At 48.7% G+C, this 21,965-nt stretch overlaps 1 protein-coding gene across 1 annotated transcript in view; it reads right to left on the reverse strand.

Moving 5' to 3' along the window:
* CTIF (cap binding complex dependent translation initiation factor) overlaps positions 1–21,965 on the reverse strand; it is a 303,014-nt gene that overhangs the window by 8,528 nt on the left and 272,521 nt on the right. The window contains exon 10 of the mRNA XM_007943827.2: positions 1,371–1,424. Within this exon, the coding sequence (XP_007942018.2) occupies positions 1,371–1,424 (54 nt within the window). The remainder of the gene's footprint in view (positions 1–1,370; positions 1,425–21,965) is intronic.

Consider the following 21,965-nt stretch of genomic DNA (forward strand, 5'->3'; position numbering starts at 1 on the left):
TCAGGGGTCCAAGATTATCTTCTGTGTCTGTGTTAATTGGTTTCCCTTTTCTTTGTTGAAGAGGGTCTGTGCAATCCTTCTGCCTAGTCCGCCATCTTGCCCCGCCAGACTGTGTAACTTTCATGTGCTGGGGTGTCACTGTGGAAATGACTTAGGTCTACCTGCATGTGTCCATGTGGGACCTGATTGCAGGGGTAAAGGCTCCCATTTTTCTCTCTCTCCCCTTCTCTCCTGCCCCAGTCCTCACCTCTCAGCCCCTGAACTGACCTCCACGCACACTTGTGACACAAAGAGAAGAAAAGAAACATAAATGAGGACAGAAAGCCAGACATAGGGTCTGTCCTCAAGAGAGGTCTCCAATAATCCCAAAAAGCCCCTGTTGGGAAGGAGCCCCAATTTTTCTGGGTCAGTTGACCTCAGCCAGCTGCCCTGTAGGTCCTCTACAAATAGTCTCAGTCCCCATTTTGGCCCACCCTTGGACTGACCTTCCATCTCCCAAAGTTTTACCTTCTTCACCAAGCCTTCATTGACCTCCCCACTCACCCTGACCTCTCCTTCAGGGATGCCTGCTCTGTGCCCACACTTACCCTCTGCACTGCCCCATCCATGGTGTGAGTATGAGAGTGTGTGTGATAGGGAGATCTATTCTTTACCAGAACAGAAGCTCTCGGAGGGCAGGGACCACACTTTCTCCTCCCCTACCTCCCCCAGCCCCAGCCCCAGCCCCAGCCCCATGTAGGGTACCCAGCTGGAGCCCAACATAAGAACTGAATGACTGTCCTATAGACCCAGCACTCCTGGCCTCCTGGCTCTGTGGGGACAGGCTTTGCAGCCAGGGTGAGAGGCCTTCACACTGAATGATGCTGGGCTATTTTCAGAGGGCCAAGATTTGCCCCAGTGGCTGGACCAATGCAAAGTTCCTGAAGAAAGATCCCAGTGCCAGCACCTTGAGGACAAGGGGGCTATTTAGAAGTAGATAGTGCCAACAGGGAGAGACTCAAGCATCAGTCATCACCAGGGGGCCATGCACAGTCTCCTAAGTCATTGTGTGGAGCGGCTGATCCAAGGAGAAGGTGGTCTTTGGGACAGAGGAAAAGTGGGTGATGTCAGAACTTCATCCTCCTCCTAGAGCCGGCAGTTCCCCCTCTGTCTGCTCAGTGGGGGCTGGTCTCACCATCAGCACTTACTCTGGCTTAGGGTGGCCAGTTCTGGATGCCCAAAGTTCATGTCCATCATGAAGCCATCCACCACCAGCTCAGTTCCACAAATCCTTTCCCTGGACTTGTGATGTATCCACAACACTTTGTACCCCCACAATTTTAAGAGATAAGAGGTGCCCTGGGTCTGAGGTCAGTGAGCCCCACACTTACCTCCATAGAGCAGCAGAGGACAGCATCTTCCTTCACATCCTGAGATTGCAAGAGCTGTGGAAGAGAGGGGACAGGCAGCAGCACTCAGGGGCAGCTCTGTGACTCCCAGCCCCCTGGCACAGGGCCCCAGCCCACTCTCCTCATTCCAGACCCAGGCCTGATGCTTTTGTGAACAAACATGTCCCAGGGTCTGGTCAGAGCGAGACTCCACAAAGGCCAGAAAGAAAACTGCCCCAGGAAACCAGTGATTTCTCCCGTGGGATCTGGGTAGCTGGAGGGCTGTTGTGATGGCCCAGGATGGCCTCTCAGGTCAGGCCTGGCCAGGCCACTGGGCTTCGGGGTGCTCGCAGAGAGAGGCCACAGGTTGGTTTGAAAGCAATGGCAGGTATGCTGGGATCATCAGCTGTTGATAAGTCGTCAGCAAAAATCCTCAGGGAAATGAAATGAGCTAAAGACTTTCCAGGGAGCCCTGGTGGCACAGGCATTAAGCAGTTAGCTGCTAACTGAAAGGCTGGTGGTTCGAACCCACCCAGTGGCTCCACAGGAGACAGATCTGGCTTCTGTAAAGACTCAAACTCAACTCACTGCCATCAAGTCAGTTCCAACTCACAGCAACCCTCATTGGGTTTCTGAGGCAGTAAATCTTTATGGAAGTAGATTGCCCCATCTTCCTTATGTAGGGGAACTGGTAGGTTTGAACTGCCAACCTTCTGGTTAGTAGCCAAATGCCTTACCCAGTATACCACCAGAGCTCCTATAGCCAGGAAAACCCTCCAAGGCTGTTCCACTCTGTAACGTGGGGTCATTATGAGTTGGAATGACTCAACGGCACTCAACAACAAAGACTTCCTTATTGGTGGCTCCTCTGCCTTCCAGCAGGATCAGACCTTGTCTCAGGTGCTCTGGGCCCTGGCCAGAGGAGGACTCCCATGATTCAAACATGCTCTGCCACAGGCCCAGCACTGAACACGTTCAGAACCATGACTGCACTGACTTGTTGAGGGGCTGGAATTGCTTGGTGCCCGGTCTGACCACACCCCCGTCCAGTCCCTTAACCTGTCTGTCTTTGGTCTCTCAATCTCTCTACTTTTTTTTTTTTTTAGATATAATTTGCATAACATAAAATTTCCAGTTGTATAGTATGCAACCAATGGTTTTTAGCACAATCATCATATGATCTAATTCCAGATATTTTCATCACCCCAAAGAGAAGTCCTGTGTTCATTAGCAGTCAGTCCCAACTTCTGCTCTGCCCGTCCCCTGGCAACCACCAATCTACTTTCTGTTTCCATGGATTTTCCTATTTCACATAAATGAAATCATACAACATGTGGCCTTTTGGGACTGGCTTCTTTCATGTAGCCTAGTATTTTCAAAGTCCATCCATGTTGTAGCATGTATCAGTACTTCCTCTTTTTATTTTTTTTAAAAATAAACCAATTGCTTTTTTTTTTTTTTTTTTAAATATCAGTGATTTATAGTTACTTTACTTATTTATTTATTGTGATTTGGGTGAAAGTTTACAGAACAAATTCACTTTCCATACAGTAGCTCACATACACCTTGTTTCATGACATTGACTACAATTTCCCACAATGCAACAGCTCCCTTCCCACTTCCTCCCCATAGTTACCTCTTCCCTGTGTCCTTGCCTCCATGCACCTCTGCCCCTGAGCTGTCTCCCTGTGCATACACAGCCCTTCTATTTTCCCATGATTGTTTTCTCCAAGGAGTGTATCTACCTAGTGTAAATGTTCAGCTCATATGCCTGTCTTTTGTTTGGCTGGAAGCCATAGGAGTGGCTTCAATTCCAGACCTGAAGGGCAGTTAGCTGAAACCTGCCACTCTGTGGTGGCTGGGGACCACAGAGTGGTAGGTTTCAGGTAGGAATTAGATAAGAGGAAGGTGTAGAAGTTTCCAATAGCTAAGGGAGACAAACTTATCTGTCAGTTTGTCGTCCTATGAGGCTTATACGTTGCTGTGAGGAGGCCTGAGGCTGTGTCACTGGTGTTGCAGACACCAGCAGAGTTGCACATAGTGCACAGATTTCAATGCAGCTTACAGACTAAGACAGACTAGGAAGAAGAAGGAGACCATCCGCTTCTTAAAAATTGGCCAGGGAAAACCTTATGAATACCAGAGAAACACGGTCTGATACATTACTGGGCAACTTTATGAATAGCTTGGAAACACTGTCCGACACAGTGCAGGAAGAGGAGCCCCTTGGGTTGGAAGGCACTCAAAATAGGACAGGGAAAGAGCTGCCTCATTAGAGTAGAACCAACCTTAATGATATGGATAAAGTAAGTCTTTCAGGACCTCCATGTGCTGATGTGTCATGACCCAAATTGAGGAAAAACAGCTGCGAACATCCATTAATAATCGGAACATGGAACGTATGAAGTATGAATCTAGGAAAATTGGGAGTTGTCAAAAATGAAATGGAACGCATAAAGACTGATATCCTCGGCATTAGTGAGCTGAAGTAGACAGGTTTTGGCCATTTTGAATCAGACAACCATATGATCTATGTTGGGAATGACAAATTGAAGAGGAATGGTGTGGCATTCATCATCACAGAAGATGTTTCAAGATCTGTTCTGAAGTACAATGCTGTTAGTGATAGGATAATATCCATATGCCTACAAGGAAGACCAGTTAATATGACTATTATTCAAATTTATGCACCAACCTCCAAAGCAAAAGATGAGGAAATTGAAGATTTTTATCAACTTCTGCAGTCTGAAATTGACCAAACATTCAATCAAGATGTGCGGCTTATCACTGGTGATTGGAATGCAAAAATTGGAAACAAAGAAGAATCACCAGTAGTTGGAAAATTTGGCCTTGGTGACAGAAATAACACTGGAGATCACATGATAGAATTTTGCAAGACCAACGACTTATTCATTGCAAATACCTTTTTCAACAACACAAACGGCAGCTGTACATGTGGACTTCACCAGATGGAACACACAGGAATCAGATTGACATCTGTTGCAAGAGGCAATGGAAAAGCTCAATAACTTCAGCCAAAACCAGTCCAGGAGCTAACTGTGGAACAGACCATCAACTGCTCATATGCAAGTTCAACTAGAAGTTGAAGACAATTAAAACAACTCCACAAGAGCCAAAATATGATCTTGAATATATCCCTCCTGAATTTAGAGACCATCTAAAGAATAGATTTGATGCATTGAACACCAATGACTGAAAAACAGAAGAATTGTGGGATGACATCAACAGCATCATCCATGAAGAAAGCAAGAGGTCATTAAAAATACGAGAAAGAAAAGACCAAAATAGATGTCAGAAGAGATTCTGAAACTTGCCCTTGAGTGAAGAGTAGCTAAAGCAAATGGAAGAAATGACAAAATAAAAGAGCTGAACAGAAGATTTCAAAGAGTAGCTCATGCAGACAAAGCCAATTACTATAATGAAATATGCAAAGACCTGAAGTTAGAAAACCAAAAGGGAAGAACATGCTCAGCATTTCTCAAGCTGAAAGAACTGAGGAAAAAATTTAAGCCTTGAGTTAAAATACTGAGAGATTCTATGGGAAAAATATTGAGTGATACAGGAAGCATCAAAAGAAGATGGAAGGAATACACAGTCACTGTACCAAAAAGAACTGGTCAATCTTAATCCATTTCAGTAGGTGGCATATGTTCAAGAACCAATGGTATTGAGGGAAGAGGTCAAAGTTGCACTGAGGGAACTGGTGAGAAACAAGGCTCCAGGAATTGACAGAATACCCACTGAGATATTTCAACATACGGATGCCCCACTGGAGGCACTCGCTCGGTTATGCCAAGAGATTTGGAAGACAGCTACCTGCCCAACTGACTGGAAGAGATCCATATTTGTACCCATTCCAAACAAAGGTGATCCCACAGAATGTGGAAAGTATCGAACAACATCATTAATATTGCATGCAAGTAAAATCTTACTGAAGATAATTCAAAAACGGTTGCAGCAGTTATATTGACAGAGAACTTCCAGAGGTGCAGGCTGGATTCAGAAGAGGACATAGAACAAGGGATATCATTGCTGATGTCAGATGGATCTTGGCTCAGAGTAAAGAATACCAGAAAGATGTTTACATATGTTTTGACTATGCAAAAGCATTTGATTGTGTGGGTCATAACAAATTGTGGATAACATTGAGAAGAATGGGAATTCCAGAACACTTAACTGAATTGAATGAGGAGTTCATTCAATTCCACACCTGAAAGGTAACTAGGGGCCATAGTTTCGGAGTCTCATCAGGCTCTATCAGACCAGCAAATCTGGTCTTTTTCATGATTCTGAATTTTGTTTCACATTGTTCTCCTACTCTATCCAGGATCTTCTGCACTGATCCCTTTCAGAGTGGTTGACAATGGTAGCTGGGCATCATCTAGTTCATCTGGCCTCATGGTCATGTAGGCTGAAGATTGCATGGTGTACTAGTCCCTTGTACCAATTGTTTCCACGCATCTTTGGTTTTCCTCATTCTTCTTTTCTCTGGATGAGGAGAGACCCATTGTTGCATTTAGATGGCCACTTGCAAGCTTTTAAGATCCCAGTCGCTACTCACCAAAGTAGGAAGTGGAATGATGTTTTTGTGTAGTAAGTTATGCCAATTGAGCTTGACATCCCCTGTGACCATGGTCCTAAGCCCCCAGGTCCAACCATTCATTCCCTCCCTCAGGGTGGTTACCATAACTTTGAAGGTAGACATTCTTTACTAATTAAGTTAAACTATTGTTTCGTTTAAAGAAGAATGCAGGGAATATTTTTGGTTTAGGGTTTAAAGATTATCTCAATGCAAAAGTTTCAGGGGTTCATCAGAAAGTCTGGGGTACAGGAGAATTTGGAATTCTGTTCTGCATTTCCCCTCTTTTGATCAGAATTTTTCTATAGAATCTTTTATCAAAACATTCAGTAATGGCAGCCAGGCACCATCCAGCTCTTCTGGGCTCATGGCAAAGGGTGCTCATTGCCAGCTTAGAGAGTAGATGCAGCACCCTTAGTGTTGAAGGGTCTATAAGGAGTATGTCCCCCACCTCCTGTCTTACCAGGGAGGAAAACCTTCCCAGCCTTGACTCAGAGCCAGGAAGTAACTATCTGCTGCTCTTTGTGTTAGAACAAGAGGCTGGCCTGCCTTTACCCAGGGCAAGCTCTTGCCACAACTCTACAGGTCCTCCTTCCAGTGCCACCTTGAAGGTTCCCAGTGTCTCCGTGTGACCAATGGCCTGCCAAGAATGCTGAATGGACTTGCCTCTGTAGCAGTGTCCTTAAGGCAGGATCTTCCTAGTCCTTTCCTTTGGTTAAAACATATGTTCGGTATTCCATTTCTTCAGGGTTTCCTTTCCTATGGGCAGCTAGTTTCTGGATAAAGTAATCCCTGCTGGTATGTAGAGGGTATCAACTAGCTCTCTTGTTTATGTTAGGTTCCATTTGGGGTCTTCTGGGGATAGTGCTTTATTTAACTCAAAGAAGAGTCTCAAGAAGAGGCAAAAGCAGGCCCCCTCTGAGTGGTTGGGGCCACCCCTCTTCTCTTCTGCCTCCACCCTTTGGGGGAAGAGCTGCATCAAGGAGGAGGCAAGGCTGGCCAAGCTGGGGTTGAAGGCCTAAGCAGGGATGGAGGTCATGGGGGCTGGTGGGAAGCAGCCCACTTGTCAAAGTCTCTGGAACAGAAGGGATGTGGGCGGGCTGGGGCAGGCCAAGCTACCCTCGCCCTCCAACATTGAAATGTGTTTCTTGGACGAGACTCCAAGGCAATTGTGCGAGCCCCGCACAGTGTTTGTTCGGAAGCTAATGCATTCCTGTCCTATTGTCTCTCCTAGAGACTTGTTGTTGCCACACCCATCATATCCTCCCTGGGGGTGAGGCCAAGGTGCTCCAACGTTGTAGGAGGCAGGACAGCAATGAGGGAGGGAGGTGGCCTGGTGAGTGCATCCTAGAGTCCCCAGGGAAGGCCTACAGGGCATAGGCATGCTGCCCAAGGTGTGCCCAGGGTGTAGCCAGGCTGTAGCTTGAGTGCTGATGGAAGGGCCTAGGAGCCACTTTGCTGTGCAGGAGAGGAGTGAGGGCTGGAGCCCACAACTTCTTGCCTTGCACTCTAGTGAGGGGTTAGTGCCACCCTGAGACAGGCTGACCTGTCCACCCTAACCCCCTAAACTCACCAGCAGTAGAACACACCCAAGCAGCCCTAATGCAGCTACAGTAACACCTTGGCTCAGCCCCTGCCTTCAGGAGTCTCCTTCCTTTGGGAGGGGATGGAGGGAAAAGCCTGGGGATTATAGGGCACATTTGGGTGGCTGTTTTGCTGGTGAGCACAGCCAGAGAGCTCTGACTGGGACTGGATCTAGAGAAGGGCAGGTCTAGTGGCAAAAATAATAATAATAAAAAAAAAAAAAAGCTGAAAGTGTGGAAGAAATCCCAGGCCAGAAGAGACAGAAGAAAGAAGAGCAGAGAGAGAGAGAAGCAGAGGTCTGGAGTGGCAGAGGAAGCCACAGTGATGGGCACAGACTTGGACAGCGGAGAGAAAAGGGACAGGGAGAAGAATGAGGAGGAGCCAGTTGAGACAACCCTGACATGGCACACGGTCTAGAAAGGTGCGGATGGGGTGGAGGTGGGGAGCTGGCCATGGGCACCTACATCTCAAGAGTGTCCCTCGGGGCCTGAGTCAGGGCACCTCCACCCTGCACCCCTGCTGGATCTGGATCTGCGTCTTCAGCTAAGTCTAGAGGACAACACAGGAACTGATGCTCATGGTAATGACCTTGAGTCATCAAGAAGAAGGTACATTACTTCTGGTTCTCTGTTCAGGGCAGCAAGGAAGGAGATAATCTACTGGGAAGGCTGTCATTAAGGATGTGCAGCAGGCTTAGAGTCAGGAGACCTTCTAGTCACTAAACAGTAACCCCAGGCATAGCCCTTAATCATTAAGCACCTCAGTTTCCTCAGCTGAGAATAGGGATAATAATACCTGCCCAGAATTGTTGTGAGAGTCAAGTGTGAGATAATGTAAAAGAACTTTGAAAAGTGCCAAGCTCGATTCAAATGCAAGGTGTTATTACTGTGATTAAATTGAGATCTTTACAAACACGTATCTCCCCTGAAGATTTCACCACTTTTTATGTACCATGTAATTTACCCTTATGACACTTCTGTGGAGACAGGCAAAGGCCACGGGCATTGCTATCTCTACTTAATAGACAGAGAAACAGAGATTCGGTAGTTAAGTGGCTTGCTCAAGCCAGACAGCTAGTCTGAGTAGAACTAGAAGGTACCAGGCTCCTAGGTCAGTATCCTCTCCCTTGGAGAAGGATTTTAATTTCTCCTAGATTAGCTAATCTTTATCTTGGTGGTTAGAGCTCATATTTCTGAATTCTATTCACTGGTGGCAATAATCAATCTGGACCTTCACATAATCAGAATAATTTTTCCTATTCATCCTATTGACTACCATCTATTTATCCATCTACCCAACCACACACCCACCTACTCACCCGCCAACCCCTTAACCCCTCTAGTCAACCACCTATGCGTCTATTCATCCATCCATTCTTCCATCCACTCACACAGACATGTATCCAACCTTCCAAGCACCTATCCAACCATCTAGTCATCACTTACTCATCTATCAAGCCATCCATCTACCTACAATATTTCTTTATTATTTATCCTTTCAACATTCATAAGACCCCTACTATGTGTTAAACATTGTGTAAGTATAGGGATAACAAGAAGAATAAGACTTGTAACTTCCAGTTTAGTAGGGGGTGCAAAAAGGGCATGGGGTAAGGATCTTCTGATCTCCTCTACTTCACAAGAGGAAGACAGAATCACTATCAATAGCCCAAGGCCTATTCCTATGAAGTCAAACAAAGGAGCAAAGAAGAGTAAAGAAATCAAAGTCATATGGAAACAGTTAGTCCATGGGACCAATGGACCACCAGAACCTCAGCCTTCATGACCGTGAGACCCAAAGAACTAGATAGTACCTGGCTACCAGTGCCAACCACTCAGAAAGAGATCAACATTGGAGATCCCAGATAGAGTGGGAGGGAAAATGTAGAACAAAATTCAAAAACACAAAAATGACCCGAATTACTGGTTAGATAGAGACTGGTGAAACCCCCGAGACTATGGCCCCGGGTTATCCTTTGGGTTTGGAACTAGACTCACTTAGCTCTCAGCCAAACAGTAGGAAGGGCTATGAGCAGAACACCTACCCCAGGGAGATGCACCTCTTAGCTCAATCAACCAAGAGAGATCAGAAGGGCCGCATTGCATAGGGGGAAAGCTGGAGAGACAGGAATGCATAGATGAGAAGGACACCGGGAAGGGGTAGTTACAGGGCGGAAATGGGAGGAGAGCTGTTCACTGCTGGGATTGTAATCAGTGCCATGAAACAAAATATGTATGAACTGTTGAGAGTAAAATGAATCTGTTTTGTAAATTTGCACCCAAATCCCAACAAAAAATTAAAAAAAAAAAAAAGAAGAAGAAGAAGAGAAGAAAGGTAGAGTGCTAAGAGGAGATCAGCACAGGGTTGAGGGGTGGGTTCTTAAAGCAGAGGGGACTGCAGCACATGTAAACATGGCAGTGGAAAGTCCATGAGGGGTGTAAACGGGCAAGCGCTTCGCTGCGAGCTGAAAGGTTGGCAGTTCAAACCCAACCCGAGGTGCCTCAGAAGAAAGCCCAAACACTAGACAGGCCTATAAGCTGAATAACAACACCAGGGAGATACGCATGCCCTAGAACAACCAACCACAGGAGATGCGTTTGCCCAGGGATAAAGCTCAGAAGGGAGGAAAGGACAGGAAGGAAGGACGAATGGGAAATGGTAGGCACTGGGAGGAAGTAGGGAAGGGTGCCGTGACATTGCGGAAATTGCGATCAGTGTCATGAATCCACACGTAGATGACCTGTTGGATGGAAAACCAATGTGTTCTGTACACTTTCATCCAAATCACAATAAAAAGTAAAGCAGCAAGAAGGGCTGTCGGTCCTCTAAGATGGGAAGACGGGCCAGGGTGGCTATGGATGGAGCTAAGTATGCAAATGCCCGGTCAGCCAGCCTGCCAGTGCAGCGGAGATCAGTATTGCTTTATACTTCCTCCTTATCATTATCACCTTGGGCTTGACCGTGTTTCAGACATCCTTGGGAGAGGGAAATTTGCCCCAAATGTCACTTTTCCACAAGCCTAATAAGGAGATAGGAGCTGGACTGGGCGGCCACCGTCAGATGTCAAGGAGATTCATGGCTCTGCTCTGCACTTCAGTCCAGGCCTGTGCCCTGTGGTCTGGCTGCCAGCCCTGCTCACTAAGGCGGGCAGGCGGCCGGCACCCTAACTGTGGATGAGGCGCCCCGGAGGGAATAATTAGCCTCCTTCCTGCCGAGCTTGCAAACCTCCCCGTACAAAGTGGCGACAGTAAATGTCACATGGGGGAATGCTCCATCCTACAGCTGGCCCTACGGGGTGGAAATATAATCTGGGCTCAGAGCAGACACTGGATCCTTCTGCAGAAGACAGGAGCCACTGCTCCTTGGGGGCCCCAGCCTGGACAGGAGGGGGTCTGTTCACAGGCCCTGAAGCCAGGAGTTCCCAGGACCCTGGAGTCGGGGTTTTGAGACACATGGGAAGCTGGCCGTGTCCGCTGTCAGCACCATTCAGCTTCTCCATTAGTGCCCTTCTCATCCCTTCTAGAAGCTTTGCCTGTCCTCTCCGTGGCTCCTTTTGTGTCCACTACCCCCACGTCTTCCTAAAGAGTCAACAGAAAATGTCCAAGGCAGCTCTGAAGCTTTACCTTCCAAGAGAACCAGGAACTCAAACCAAACCCACTGCTATGGAGTCGATTCCAACTCAAGCCTTTGAAGAGTGGCCTCCTGTTTTAAAGATCTGTCTATATGGGATCCAATTGACAACAGCAATGGGGAAGATTCGACAGGAACCTTAGGGGGCAGTGGGTTTATACTCATGGGGAGGAACCACTCACAAAAGAAGGGGGAGGGCTGTAGCACGATTTGAAGAACATAATCAATGTCACTGAATTGTACATATAGATACTGCTGAATTGGGTGTTATGTTCTGCTACGTATATTCTCAGTAACAACAACAAAATATGAATTATTTAAAAAAAGCCAAAAACCATAAAAAGTGGGGCTTTCTGATGGTTAGCAATGCCTTCCTGTCTCTCAGTCATAACTAGCTTACTATTTTTTTTTTCAAATTTTTATTGTGATTTGGGTGAAAGTTTACACAGCAAATTCATTTTCCATATAGCAGTTTCATACCCATTTTGTTTCAAGACATTGACTGCAATCCCCACAATCTAACAGCTCTCTTAACACTTCCTCCCGGCAATTATCTCGTTCTGTGTCCTTCTTTCCTATGCATTCCTGCCCCCTGCGCTATCTCTGTGTGCAAACACTGCCCTTCTGTTCTCTCACGATCGTTCTAAGGAGTGTATCTACCTAGTGTAAATGTTCACCCCATACGCCTGTCTTTTGTTTGGCTGGAAGCCACGGGAGTGAGTTCAGTTCCAGGCCTAAAGTTCAATTCCAAGCAGTGGCTCCTGTCTTCTGCAGAAGGATCCAGTGTCTGCTCTGAGCCCAGATTATATTTCCACCCCATGGGGCCAGCTGTAGGATGGAACATTCCCCCGTGTGACATTTACTGTCGCCACTCTGTACGGCCTGAACTGGGGGCCATAGTCTCGAGGGTGTCACCAGTCTCTATCAGACCATTAACCTGGTCTTTTTCATTATTTTGAGTTTTGTTCCACATTGTTCTGCCACTTTATTCAGGATCTCCTGCACTGATCCCTTTCCGAGTGGTTGATAGTGGTAGCTGGGTACCATCTACTTCTTCTGGTGTCATGTTCATACAGGCTGAGGTTCCACTCGTCCCTTGGGCCAAAGTTTCCATGTGTCTTTGGTTTTCTTCATTATTCCTTGCTCCTGTGAGACCCATCACTGCATCTAGATGGCCACTTGCAACCAGCTTATGTTTTTGAGTGCTTGCTCCAGGTGCCAAGTCCTGAGCTTTGTGCACATTTTAAAACTCATTTTTTCTTTGCAACAATATATCTGAATAAGATATCATCTTAACTAGCCTCATTTTATAAGTGTAAAAACAGAGACACAGAGAGGTGAAGTGACTTCCCTAGGGACACACAAATAAGTAGAAGAGTGGAATTTGAACCCAGGTCCAGCCTGACTCCAAAGTCAAGACGACTTAGCTACTGCTCCACAGGGAAGTGCATAAGGCGATTAGGGGAGTGGGGAGAAGTCAGCGGGTGGGGTGGCCACACGTCCCAGTCTGCCTGGGGTGGTTTCGCTTTTCACCTGCAGTTATTAAGAGGGCTCCCTCTGCTCTCTCAGGTGTCCTAATTTGGACATTATATAATACACTCACCCAGACAAAGGAAGTGGGACTGCAGGCTTGGGGACAAGATTGACACCTGACCAGCTCCCAACCTGTAGGGCAAGCTGCTTTCCCTTTTCGCCCTGAAAGGGGTCCTGGCATGGGGTCGAGAGCCTCAGCCCCATCATGGCTCTGCTGTTAGCATCAGGAGACCTCTGGCCTATTCCCACCTCTCCTTCCTCTGACTTAGAGCTTCCATTTATAAAGAGGGGTTGGGCAGACCCCATTCGGGCTGGGGTGAAGGGCTCTAAGACTGCCAAGCACCCCTGCTCTTAGTGAGGGCAGGCAGTGCTGGACACCTTTGCTGGGGCCTCACCTGAACCTGTCAGGCTAACCGCCTTCCAAGAAGGACCAGGCAGGGAAAGAGGTGGAATTAAGGTAACTGAGCACGCGTTCTCCTAGCTCTCTGCTCGTGTGGTGGGGGCCCTGGGGAAAGCGGTTGGAGGAGGAACAGACAGAGAAGCAGTTACTTGCCAAGCTTGGCACTAAGGGGAGAAGGACCCCCGTGGACCGTCAGCCTCCCTGCTCACCAGGAATGACTCTGTTTATGTCTGACTCAGCACAAATCAGCTCCACGGGGGAGGGGTTGGGCTGCCTGGGGTCAGGCTGGGGCTCCCTCAGAAGGACTGGCCTCTCTGAACACAGAGGTCTACCCTGGGTCCCACCAGTGTGGGACCCCAGGCGGGCACACAGGCAAAGGGCATGGCAGGGGCTCCAGCTGCCATCTGCCCTGGCTTAGTTTTCTCCCCAGCCTGGCCCAGGCTCCCCGCCCACCTGAGGCCTGCACTTGACCTTGCCGGCTTTGCAGGGAGGGGTGTGATAAGAGTCTGGGTGAAGGGAACTAGCTGCCTGCAAAGGCATTTTCCACTCTCTAAAGTAAACAATCAAACAGGAAATTAATCGAGAAACCCACATCAACGGAAGGTTCAGGTTGTGATTTTCACAGCCCCAGAGCCAGGAAATTCAAAGTTATAGTTCCCATAGCAACTCGCCTAGAGAACCAGGGACTGCTGAGCTGGAACAAGACTTGGAGAGGTCAACTCGGCCAGACCCCTGCCTCCAGCAGCGGGTCTGAATGTCTCCCTGGTTATTCTGCAGAACGCCGAGCCTGGGAAAGAGGTGGGGGTTGTTCGGTTCACGTCCTACTTTCACCTCTTGTTGCTGCCTTTTGTAAACTGCAATCCGTTGGCCTCTTGGGGCCTTGATTTTCCCTGTCTGTGAAATGGGGTAACACTCTGGCCTGCCTACCACATGGGCTGCAGGACGATCAAAGAAAGGGGTGGGCAACACGTCCTTATCCTCATTCACAAACACCGCCTCTTCTGGTCTACTCAGTCCATGACAGCTCCTCCTGTCCTTATTCCCATGGCCCCTGTGGCCTGAGCCTTGTGACTGGCCTCTAGCCCACTTCTGGGTTGTTGTTCATCTGTCTCAATTGGATGACAGCTCCAAGGAGCTTTCAAAGCAGCCACCGAGGTCTCTTGGGCAGCTCTTCTCACCCACTCCTTACTTTCAGTACTAAATATTATTTACTATCAGCTCAACATGTACTTATTGATCCCTTGACCATGTGTCAGGTGCATGGAGTCCATTCTGACTCATGGCGACCCCATGAGTGTCAGAGAAGAACTGTGCTCCACAGGGTTTTCAATGGCTGATTTTTTTGGAAGTAGATCACCAGGCCTTTCTTCCAAGGCACGACTGTGCAGATTTGAACCTCTCACATTTTGGTCAGCAGCTCAGTGCATTAACCATTTGCACCACCCAGGGACTCTGATAACCAAACCAAAAACCAAACCCACTGCCATCAAGTCCACATCCAGTCACACCGACCCCCACAGGCTTTCCAAGGCTGTAAATCTTTACAGAAGCAAATAGTCTCATCTTTCTCCTGAGGAGCGGCTGGTGGATTTGAACGTGCCGACCTTTGGGTTAGCAGCCCACTGCCTTACCTACAGTGCCACCAGAGCACCTCACTCTGATAACCAGGGAGACTTAATTCTTCCAGAGGGTGCTGGGTGTCTTGGGTGGGGTTTTCTTTTGTGTGTGAGAAGTGAGGAGTCCCCGCCTGGCAGGAAAGGAGATAAGGGCGCTAGAGCTCAACCCAAGAAGGAAGCCGTCTGGAATCCTTCCCTGAGAGTCAGTTTGCCTCCCACCAAGATGGTCACGATAGGCCGTGGCTGGCTGCCTTATCAGCGCTGGCTCTGAGGCCAGGCCTGGGCCCCCCGTGATAACAGTAGCTGGAGCAAAAGCGCTTCCCGGGCACCAGGCCTGTGGCCGAGGGCGCCCGCCCGCCCGCCCACCCGCCGCCCGGCCCTGCAGCCAGCTCCTCGAATTGAGCAAAGCAGTGGAAAGCAAGAAGTGGCGCCTGCTGGAAAGCAGACAAAGCGTCTCCTTGATTTCCTAACAGGCCAAGTCGCATGCCAGCGGCTGACAGGCGCCTCCGAGTGCCCGGCCTCGGTTGCGAAACAGCCCTTTCCTCCTCTGGGGAAGCTTCCCAGGGGCGGCCAAGCCGATGTCTGGCCACCCAAGTCCTTGTGAGCCCCAGGGGCAAGAAGGGCACTGAGCAAGGTCTCCCCTCCACACCCACCGCCTCCTGCTCTCTTTCTGGTTCATCAGAACGTGCAGGGCTCATTTGTAGCTCAGGGAAGACACACGCCTCCTGGGGCTGCAAGATGTCTCCTTTCATGCAGCCAGACAAGCACGCTTAATTAGAAAGAAGGGTGTTGCAAAGGCAACTGTGGACAGAAAGGGCCAGAGTAGCCCGTGTCCCTGCAGTATGTGAGTGACACTGCACTGCCAGAGGGTGACACTCCTGCCTGTGAGGGAGGGCCTCCCAGATGGACAGCGATGGAGTCCAGCCTACAGGCCTTGTCTGCTCACCACTCAGGGCAGAGGGCTTTCTGCAGGGCTGTGCCAACCCACTTTCCCCTGAGCATCTTAGAAGGTTCTTTGTGGTGCACCCAAGTTAACCAGGCATTCCTCCTACATGCAGGAGGTTGTTACCTCATATGATATGTGAGTGGGGAAGGGCAGAAGTAGCCAACAAGGGCCTGGAGGAAATGGAGAACGGGCACACTGGCTCCCGAGCATGCAATTTTGAAGAAACCTTTACTTAGACTCTGTCCCCTTCTGTATGACAGTCTGTGCATGACGTATTTAAGAATAAAGGTCTGCAGTAGTCAGGTTCCACACAGAGGTGCCAGTCATCTGGGGGTGGAGTGTGAAGCCACATCACAGAAGCTGGGCTGGAGGCTGTCCCTCCGGTGAGGAGCTGGGCTTGTCCTGTGGTGGTGTGGTACAGTGGATTACTTAATATGGCTCTTCTGCTCATGGTCTGTGTGACTCGCACCAGATGACTGGGTGGAATTATGCAAATGTGAGGTGCTTGTGGCCCACCAAGGGGATTGGAAAGCTTGTCAGTAATGTAAATAAGGTATGTGATGCCCTTGTGGGGGTGGGACCATGCAAATAAGGTGTATGGAACTCTAACGTGGGGATTGGTCAGTTTTGTCTTTCTGCTAGGCTTAAAATGAGCCATCCTAGAGGCAGAAAAGGGGGAACTCACTACCATCAAGAAAGAGCACCCAGAAGAGGAGTGTGAACGCATCCTAGGACCTGAGATCCCTGCACTGGATCTCCTTGGCAGAAAGATGGCAGCAGCAAGGGCAGCAGAACCAAGAGACCAGCACGAGACAGAGTGGTGGGCTTGCCGGCCCACGGAGTGAGAAAGCTGAGTGCCTTTGGGCAAGAGGCTTGCTGGTGGAGTGGGGTAAACCTATCGGCAAAGCTAAAAGAGCTTTGTAACACTTGTGCAACTGGGGCAGAGGCCAGGCCAAGAAGCCAAGGGGCAAAGAGAGGCACGCTTGTGGGCACGGCTGAGGGGAGACTGTCCTGATTGAAGAATTCTATCCTGAGAGCATTCCTGAACCTGAATTGTAACCTGTTACTTCCCTAATAAAGCCCATAATCATAAGTATTGTCTGTGAGTTCTGTGTGGCCATATCAATGACTTAGCCAACCCAGCAGAGAAGTAGAGTACCACGGGGGGGACAGTTGGTGTCAGAATTGGTGAAAAGTTTTCAGGGTAGAGGTATGTCTGACCTCTGCCTCATAGGCATCAGCCTTGGGCTGATGCTGCTGATGGTGATTCTGTCTGCCCCCCTTTGTGCAGTTAGAGGAGACTGGAAGAAGACACTGCCGCCAACACCCTTTCTGCAGGTGGGTTTGGGTGTAAGGCAGTAACCGAGGACCAACTGGGCAGGGTCAGCTGGGCCTGGGACAATAAGGCTCTGTTCATGTTCAGAGAATAATAAGGCTGTGCTACATGTGTGATTAGCATTTGTACGAAGAGGAGCAGCCACCCAATGGAAGGCCAGACACTTCTGGGCTGAGCAAAGGGCTGCCTGGGAATGAAAAAGGATTCACTAAGTCCTTTTTGCCAACTCTAAGGTTGGAGATAAGAGTATTTAATTGGCACCTGGAAGTTTGTTTGGTTTTAAAGCTTTACTCTTAGCAGAATACAAATTTTAATAATGGGACAACTCGTTTTCTAAATTGAGATGATCTTTTTGGATGAATGAGCATGTGAGTCAATGTTAGGTATCACCCAGGCATTCTAACTGTGGTCAACTAACCAGGCTACAAGGGGATAAAGACCTCAGTCTGGCATTCGGCTGCTCACTGGCCCGCCTCCATCCCTGGGCCCTCCATCCCACTTCCTTCCCCTTTACACATCCCTGCTCCAGCCAAAGGCATCTGTTCACAGGTCTGTGCATATGTCTTGTCCTTATCTGCCTCCAGCTTGTGGTTGTCATTCCCTTTCCTGAACGTGCCATTTCCCACCTCAGGTCTACTTGCCATATAGGCTGATTACAAGGCCCTCCTCCACCGAGAAGCCTTCCCTGACCTGGGTACCCAGAAGGTTCTAGACTCACAGCTAAGGGCAATTGGTTGGTTCTACCTAGTTCTAGGTCGAGGCTAGGTTCTACCTAGATGAGTTTTTCCTTATGCTGGCCACATAGGACCTTGTGTGCAGCTGGCTAGCCCTCTGAGAAGAGATTTGAAAATGCACTGGCTAGGCTGAAGCCACTCAGAGGGGCTTCTCGGTCCTCCACAATGCAGCTCTACCGACCTTCCCTCCCCAGTGACATACAAGTCCCATTTCCTCATTCTTCAGGGAGTCTTTTTCATTCACTTACTCATTTATTTATTCATTCACTCAACAAAGAGGCATGATCCTGTCCTCATAGAACTATCAATCTAGCAGGGAAACCAGATACTGAACAAGGAGATCAGTGATTGGAAGCGAGATGGCCTGGTTCTAATCCTGACCAGGTCAGCCATGAATCATGTTGCACAAGTTAACTCCTCTGGGTCTCAGTTTCCTCATCTGTAAAGCGGGGACAGTGCTATTACTTCCCTCAGAGGGTTTTTGTGAGGATTAAATAAAACAATCTCTGCAATATGTTTTGAATAGTATCTGGCACCTGGTAAACTTAGGTCAGTAACTGTTGGCTTATTACTAGGTTAGCTGTAGTCTTCACAGAACAAAGGTGTTGTGGGGGTTGGTGACAGGAGAAAGTGGTCTCCCTTGTATGTGTATGGAAGCTTTCTGGGAAGAGACCTCTAAGCTGAAAGGACCAGGAGAAGGAGGGAAGGAAGAACTTTCCTGGCAGTAAAAAGATTAACCTCAACAGCCTATGAGCCTACATCTAGATACAACAATGGGTCTGTCCTTGTCCACAGCAAAGAATACTGAAGAAAACAAAAAACTCATGGAAACCGTTAGTCCAAGGGACTAGCAGACCATGCGATCCTCAGCCTATATAAGCATGAACCAGATGAACTAGATGGTGCCTGGTTACCACTGTCAACCACTCAGAAAGGGATCAGTGCAGGAGATCCTGGATAGAGTGGGAGAACAATGTGGATCAAAGCTTGAAAACATAAAAAGTCCAGGCTTACTGGTCTGATAGAGCCTGGTGAGACCCCTGAGACTATGGCCGCTAGTTACCTTTCAGGTCTAGAATTGAACTCACTCCCATGGAGCTCTGGTAGCATAGTGTCTAAGGCACTTGACTGCTAATCAGAAGGTGGCAGTTCAAACCCACCAGCCACTCCTCGGAAGGAAGATGGAGCAATATACTTCCGTAGTGATACTGCCTCGGAAACCCAAGGAAGGGTCGCTATGAGTCGGGTCCGACTCGACGGCATATAACAACAACACAAACAACCCGTGGCTTCCAGCCAAACAATAGGCAGGCATATGGGGTGAATATTTACATCAGGTAGATACACTCCTTAGAGTTATCAATCATGGGAGAACACAAGCAGTGTTTGCACAGGGAAATAGCTGAGGGGGCAGGAATGCATAGAAAGAGGGACACAGGGAAGAGGTAACTATGGGGAGGAAGTGGGAAGAGAGCTGTTACATTGTGGGGAATTGCAGTTGTCATGAAACAAAATGTGTACGAGCTGTTGTATGGAAAATAATCTGCTCTGCAAACTTCCACGCAAATCACAATAAAAATAACAAAACAAAACAAAACAAAGAGTCCTATGAGCCTGGACGGTGCAGAGGGAAGAGGGTGAAGGATAAAAGTGGGGATGAGGCTGAGCAGTTTGGAGGCTGGTGGGTAGTTCAGGTGAAAGGTGACATTGGACTAGACGAGCCATGGGGAGAGAGACTCAAGAGTTGGCTGGCCCTAAGAGTTGCTGCCCTGGAGGTTGCCCCGGTGGGAGCTTCCTGGGCGGGGATAAGTCAAGATGGCCTCGGGTCTTTACTGGCACTGCCAGCAAGATGATGGTAGATACTTTCTCAGGGAGGAGTGGCAGGTCTGGGGGGCAAGAGATGGGGCCCATTAAGACACCGGGAGCTGGGGAGGGGCATGGGCAGGCTGGAGGCGGGGGTCAGGTAGATGAGCCCCCACCTGGAGATGTGGCTGTGGAGTTTGGGAAGGTCAAGTCTAAGGGCAGCTGCTGCCCTGGGACTCTTCTGAGCCAGTACCTCCGGCCCCACTCCTGACTTGGTGCCAGCTGCGGTTACATGCCTCTCACGCAATCCTTCGACTTCTCCATGCTTTTGGTGTAGTAGCCACCAAATGCAGTTTTGGAGAAAGACTTAAAGCATAATCCCAATGAGAAGCTTCCTGTACCCTGCTCGGCCTTGGGGGTTGTGGCAGTTAAATTTGTGTGTCAGCTTGGCTGGGCCTGGTTGAGTGGCTGAGCAGCTGGTGGTAGTTATTCCCCATGATGAGACTGGCAATCAACTGCATGGTGGGATCTACCACAAGCAGCTGAGTAGCTGCCTTTGGGATGTGGTCTGCTTCCTGTATATAAGGAGAAGCCTTGGGAATAGTCTCGAGCTTATGGCACGCTTGGACACTGCATGTAGCCGTGTCATTGTTCAGCAGCCTGCCATGCTCTGCCGACCTGGGGACTTAGAGTGGACTTGAATTAATGGCCTGTCGTGTGGTTTGGTAACATCGGGACTGTGCCTTTTTACTTGTCAAACTTAGGATTGGCAGCCTCAGCAGCCAGCAGCTGTCTGAGTGAAGAAAAGCCTCTGGCTTCAGTGGGCTGGGAGCTGGAGGCAGAGCTGAAGCCCCAGGCTGAGGGGTTTTCACCCAGCCCCTAGAGCTTGGCACTTTGAACTTGGACTTAAAACCTCCAAACTGTAAGAGAATAAACTCCTGTTTGTCAAGGCCATCCCATTTGTGGTGTATCTTGTCAGAATGGCACTAGGTAACCAGAACAAGGGTGTAACACGTATACTTGGAACCCACCTAAGTGTGCATATGTACACACTCACACACAAACACAATGTCTGTGTGTGTGCTTCATATGAACCACAACGAGAAAAGAGACTCATTTCAGGGGACGTACAAAAATCAGTCTTCTTTCTTTAGATTTCCTTCTTATATCTCTATGACCGCCTGATGCCTGTGCTGGGACCCAGGGGAGTCAGTTTCCAGGTGAGGCCTGGGCACCTGAGCACAATGAGCTCTGCAGGGCTGTTTGGCTTAGAAGCATCTCCTGGGCTTTCCTTCTGCTGTCTTCTGTGGTAGTTAAGTTGTGTGTCAACTTGTCTTGGCATGGTTTTGAGCAGCTGGGCAGCTGGATGTAGTTATTCCCCATGATGACACTGTTGGAATCTACTGGAGGAGCTGAGTAGCTGCCTTAGGGATGTGGTCTGCTTCCAGTATATAAGAAGCTTTGGGAATGTCTGAATCCTGCATGTAGCTGTCGTTCAGTACCCTTGCTCTGTTGTCTGCTGATCTTGGGACTGTGAATGAACTTGAATTAGTGGCCTTCTGTGTGGTTTGATACTTTGGGGACTGTGCCATTTACTTGTTGACCTTGGGTTTGTTAGCCTCAGCAGCCAGCAGCTGCCTGAGTGAAAAGATACCTCCAACTCCAGTAGGCCAGAGCTGAAGCCCAAGGTTAAAGGGCTTTCACCCAGCCCCGAGACCTGGCACTTTGAACTTGGACTTTAGCCTCCCAAACAAGTAAGAAAATAAATCCCTGTTTGTTAAAGCCATCCACCCATTTGTGGTATGTCTGTAGGAGTAGCACTAGAAAACCAAAACATCGTCCAATCGGTGGTTCATCTGAGATGAAAGTGGAATTTAGGCTCTGGCTCCTGAGCCTCCCATCACAGATTGGAACTGTCCCAAACCCCCCCCCCCCTTTTTTTTTTGGCTGTGATCTCTATGGAAGCAGATGGCCAGGCCTTTCTTCTGCACTGGTGCCGGGTGGTTCAAACCACCAACATTTAGGTTAGTCTATACCACCCAGAGGAGCTCTGGTAGCATAGTGGTTAAGGCACTTGACTGCTAACCAGAAGGCTGGTGGTTCAAATCCTCCAGCCACTCCTTGGAAGGAAGATGGGGCAATCTACTTCTGTAGTGATACTACCTTGGAAATCCAAGGAGGGGTTGCTATGAGTTGGGTCCGACTTGACGGCACATAACAACAACAACAACATATCACCCAGACACCTATCAACCAAACCAAACCCACTGCCATCAAGTTGATTCTGACTCATAGCGACCCCATTGGGTTTCCAAGGCAGTACATCTTTATAGAATAGATTGCCCCATCTTCCTTCCATGGAGTGGCTGGTGGGTTTGAACTGCCAACCTCTGGTTAGCAGTCAAATGCCTTAGGC

The sequence above is a fragment of the Orycteropus afer genome, unplaced genomic scaffold, assembly GCF_000298275.1.
Source record: "Orycteropus afer afer isolate SDZICR_OR568_19922 unplaced genomic scaffold, OryAfe1.0 scaffold00113, whole genome shotgun sequence".
NCBI lineage: Eukaryota > Metazoa > Chordata > Mammalia > Tubulidentata > Orycteropodidae > Orycteropus > Orycteropus afer.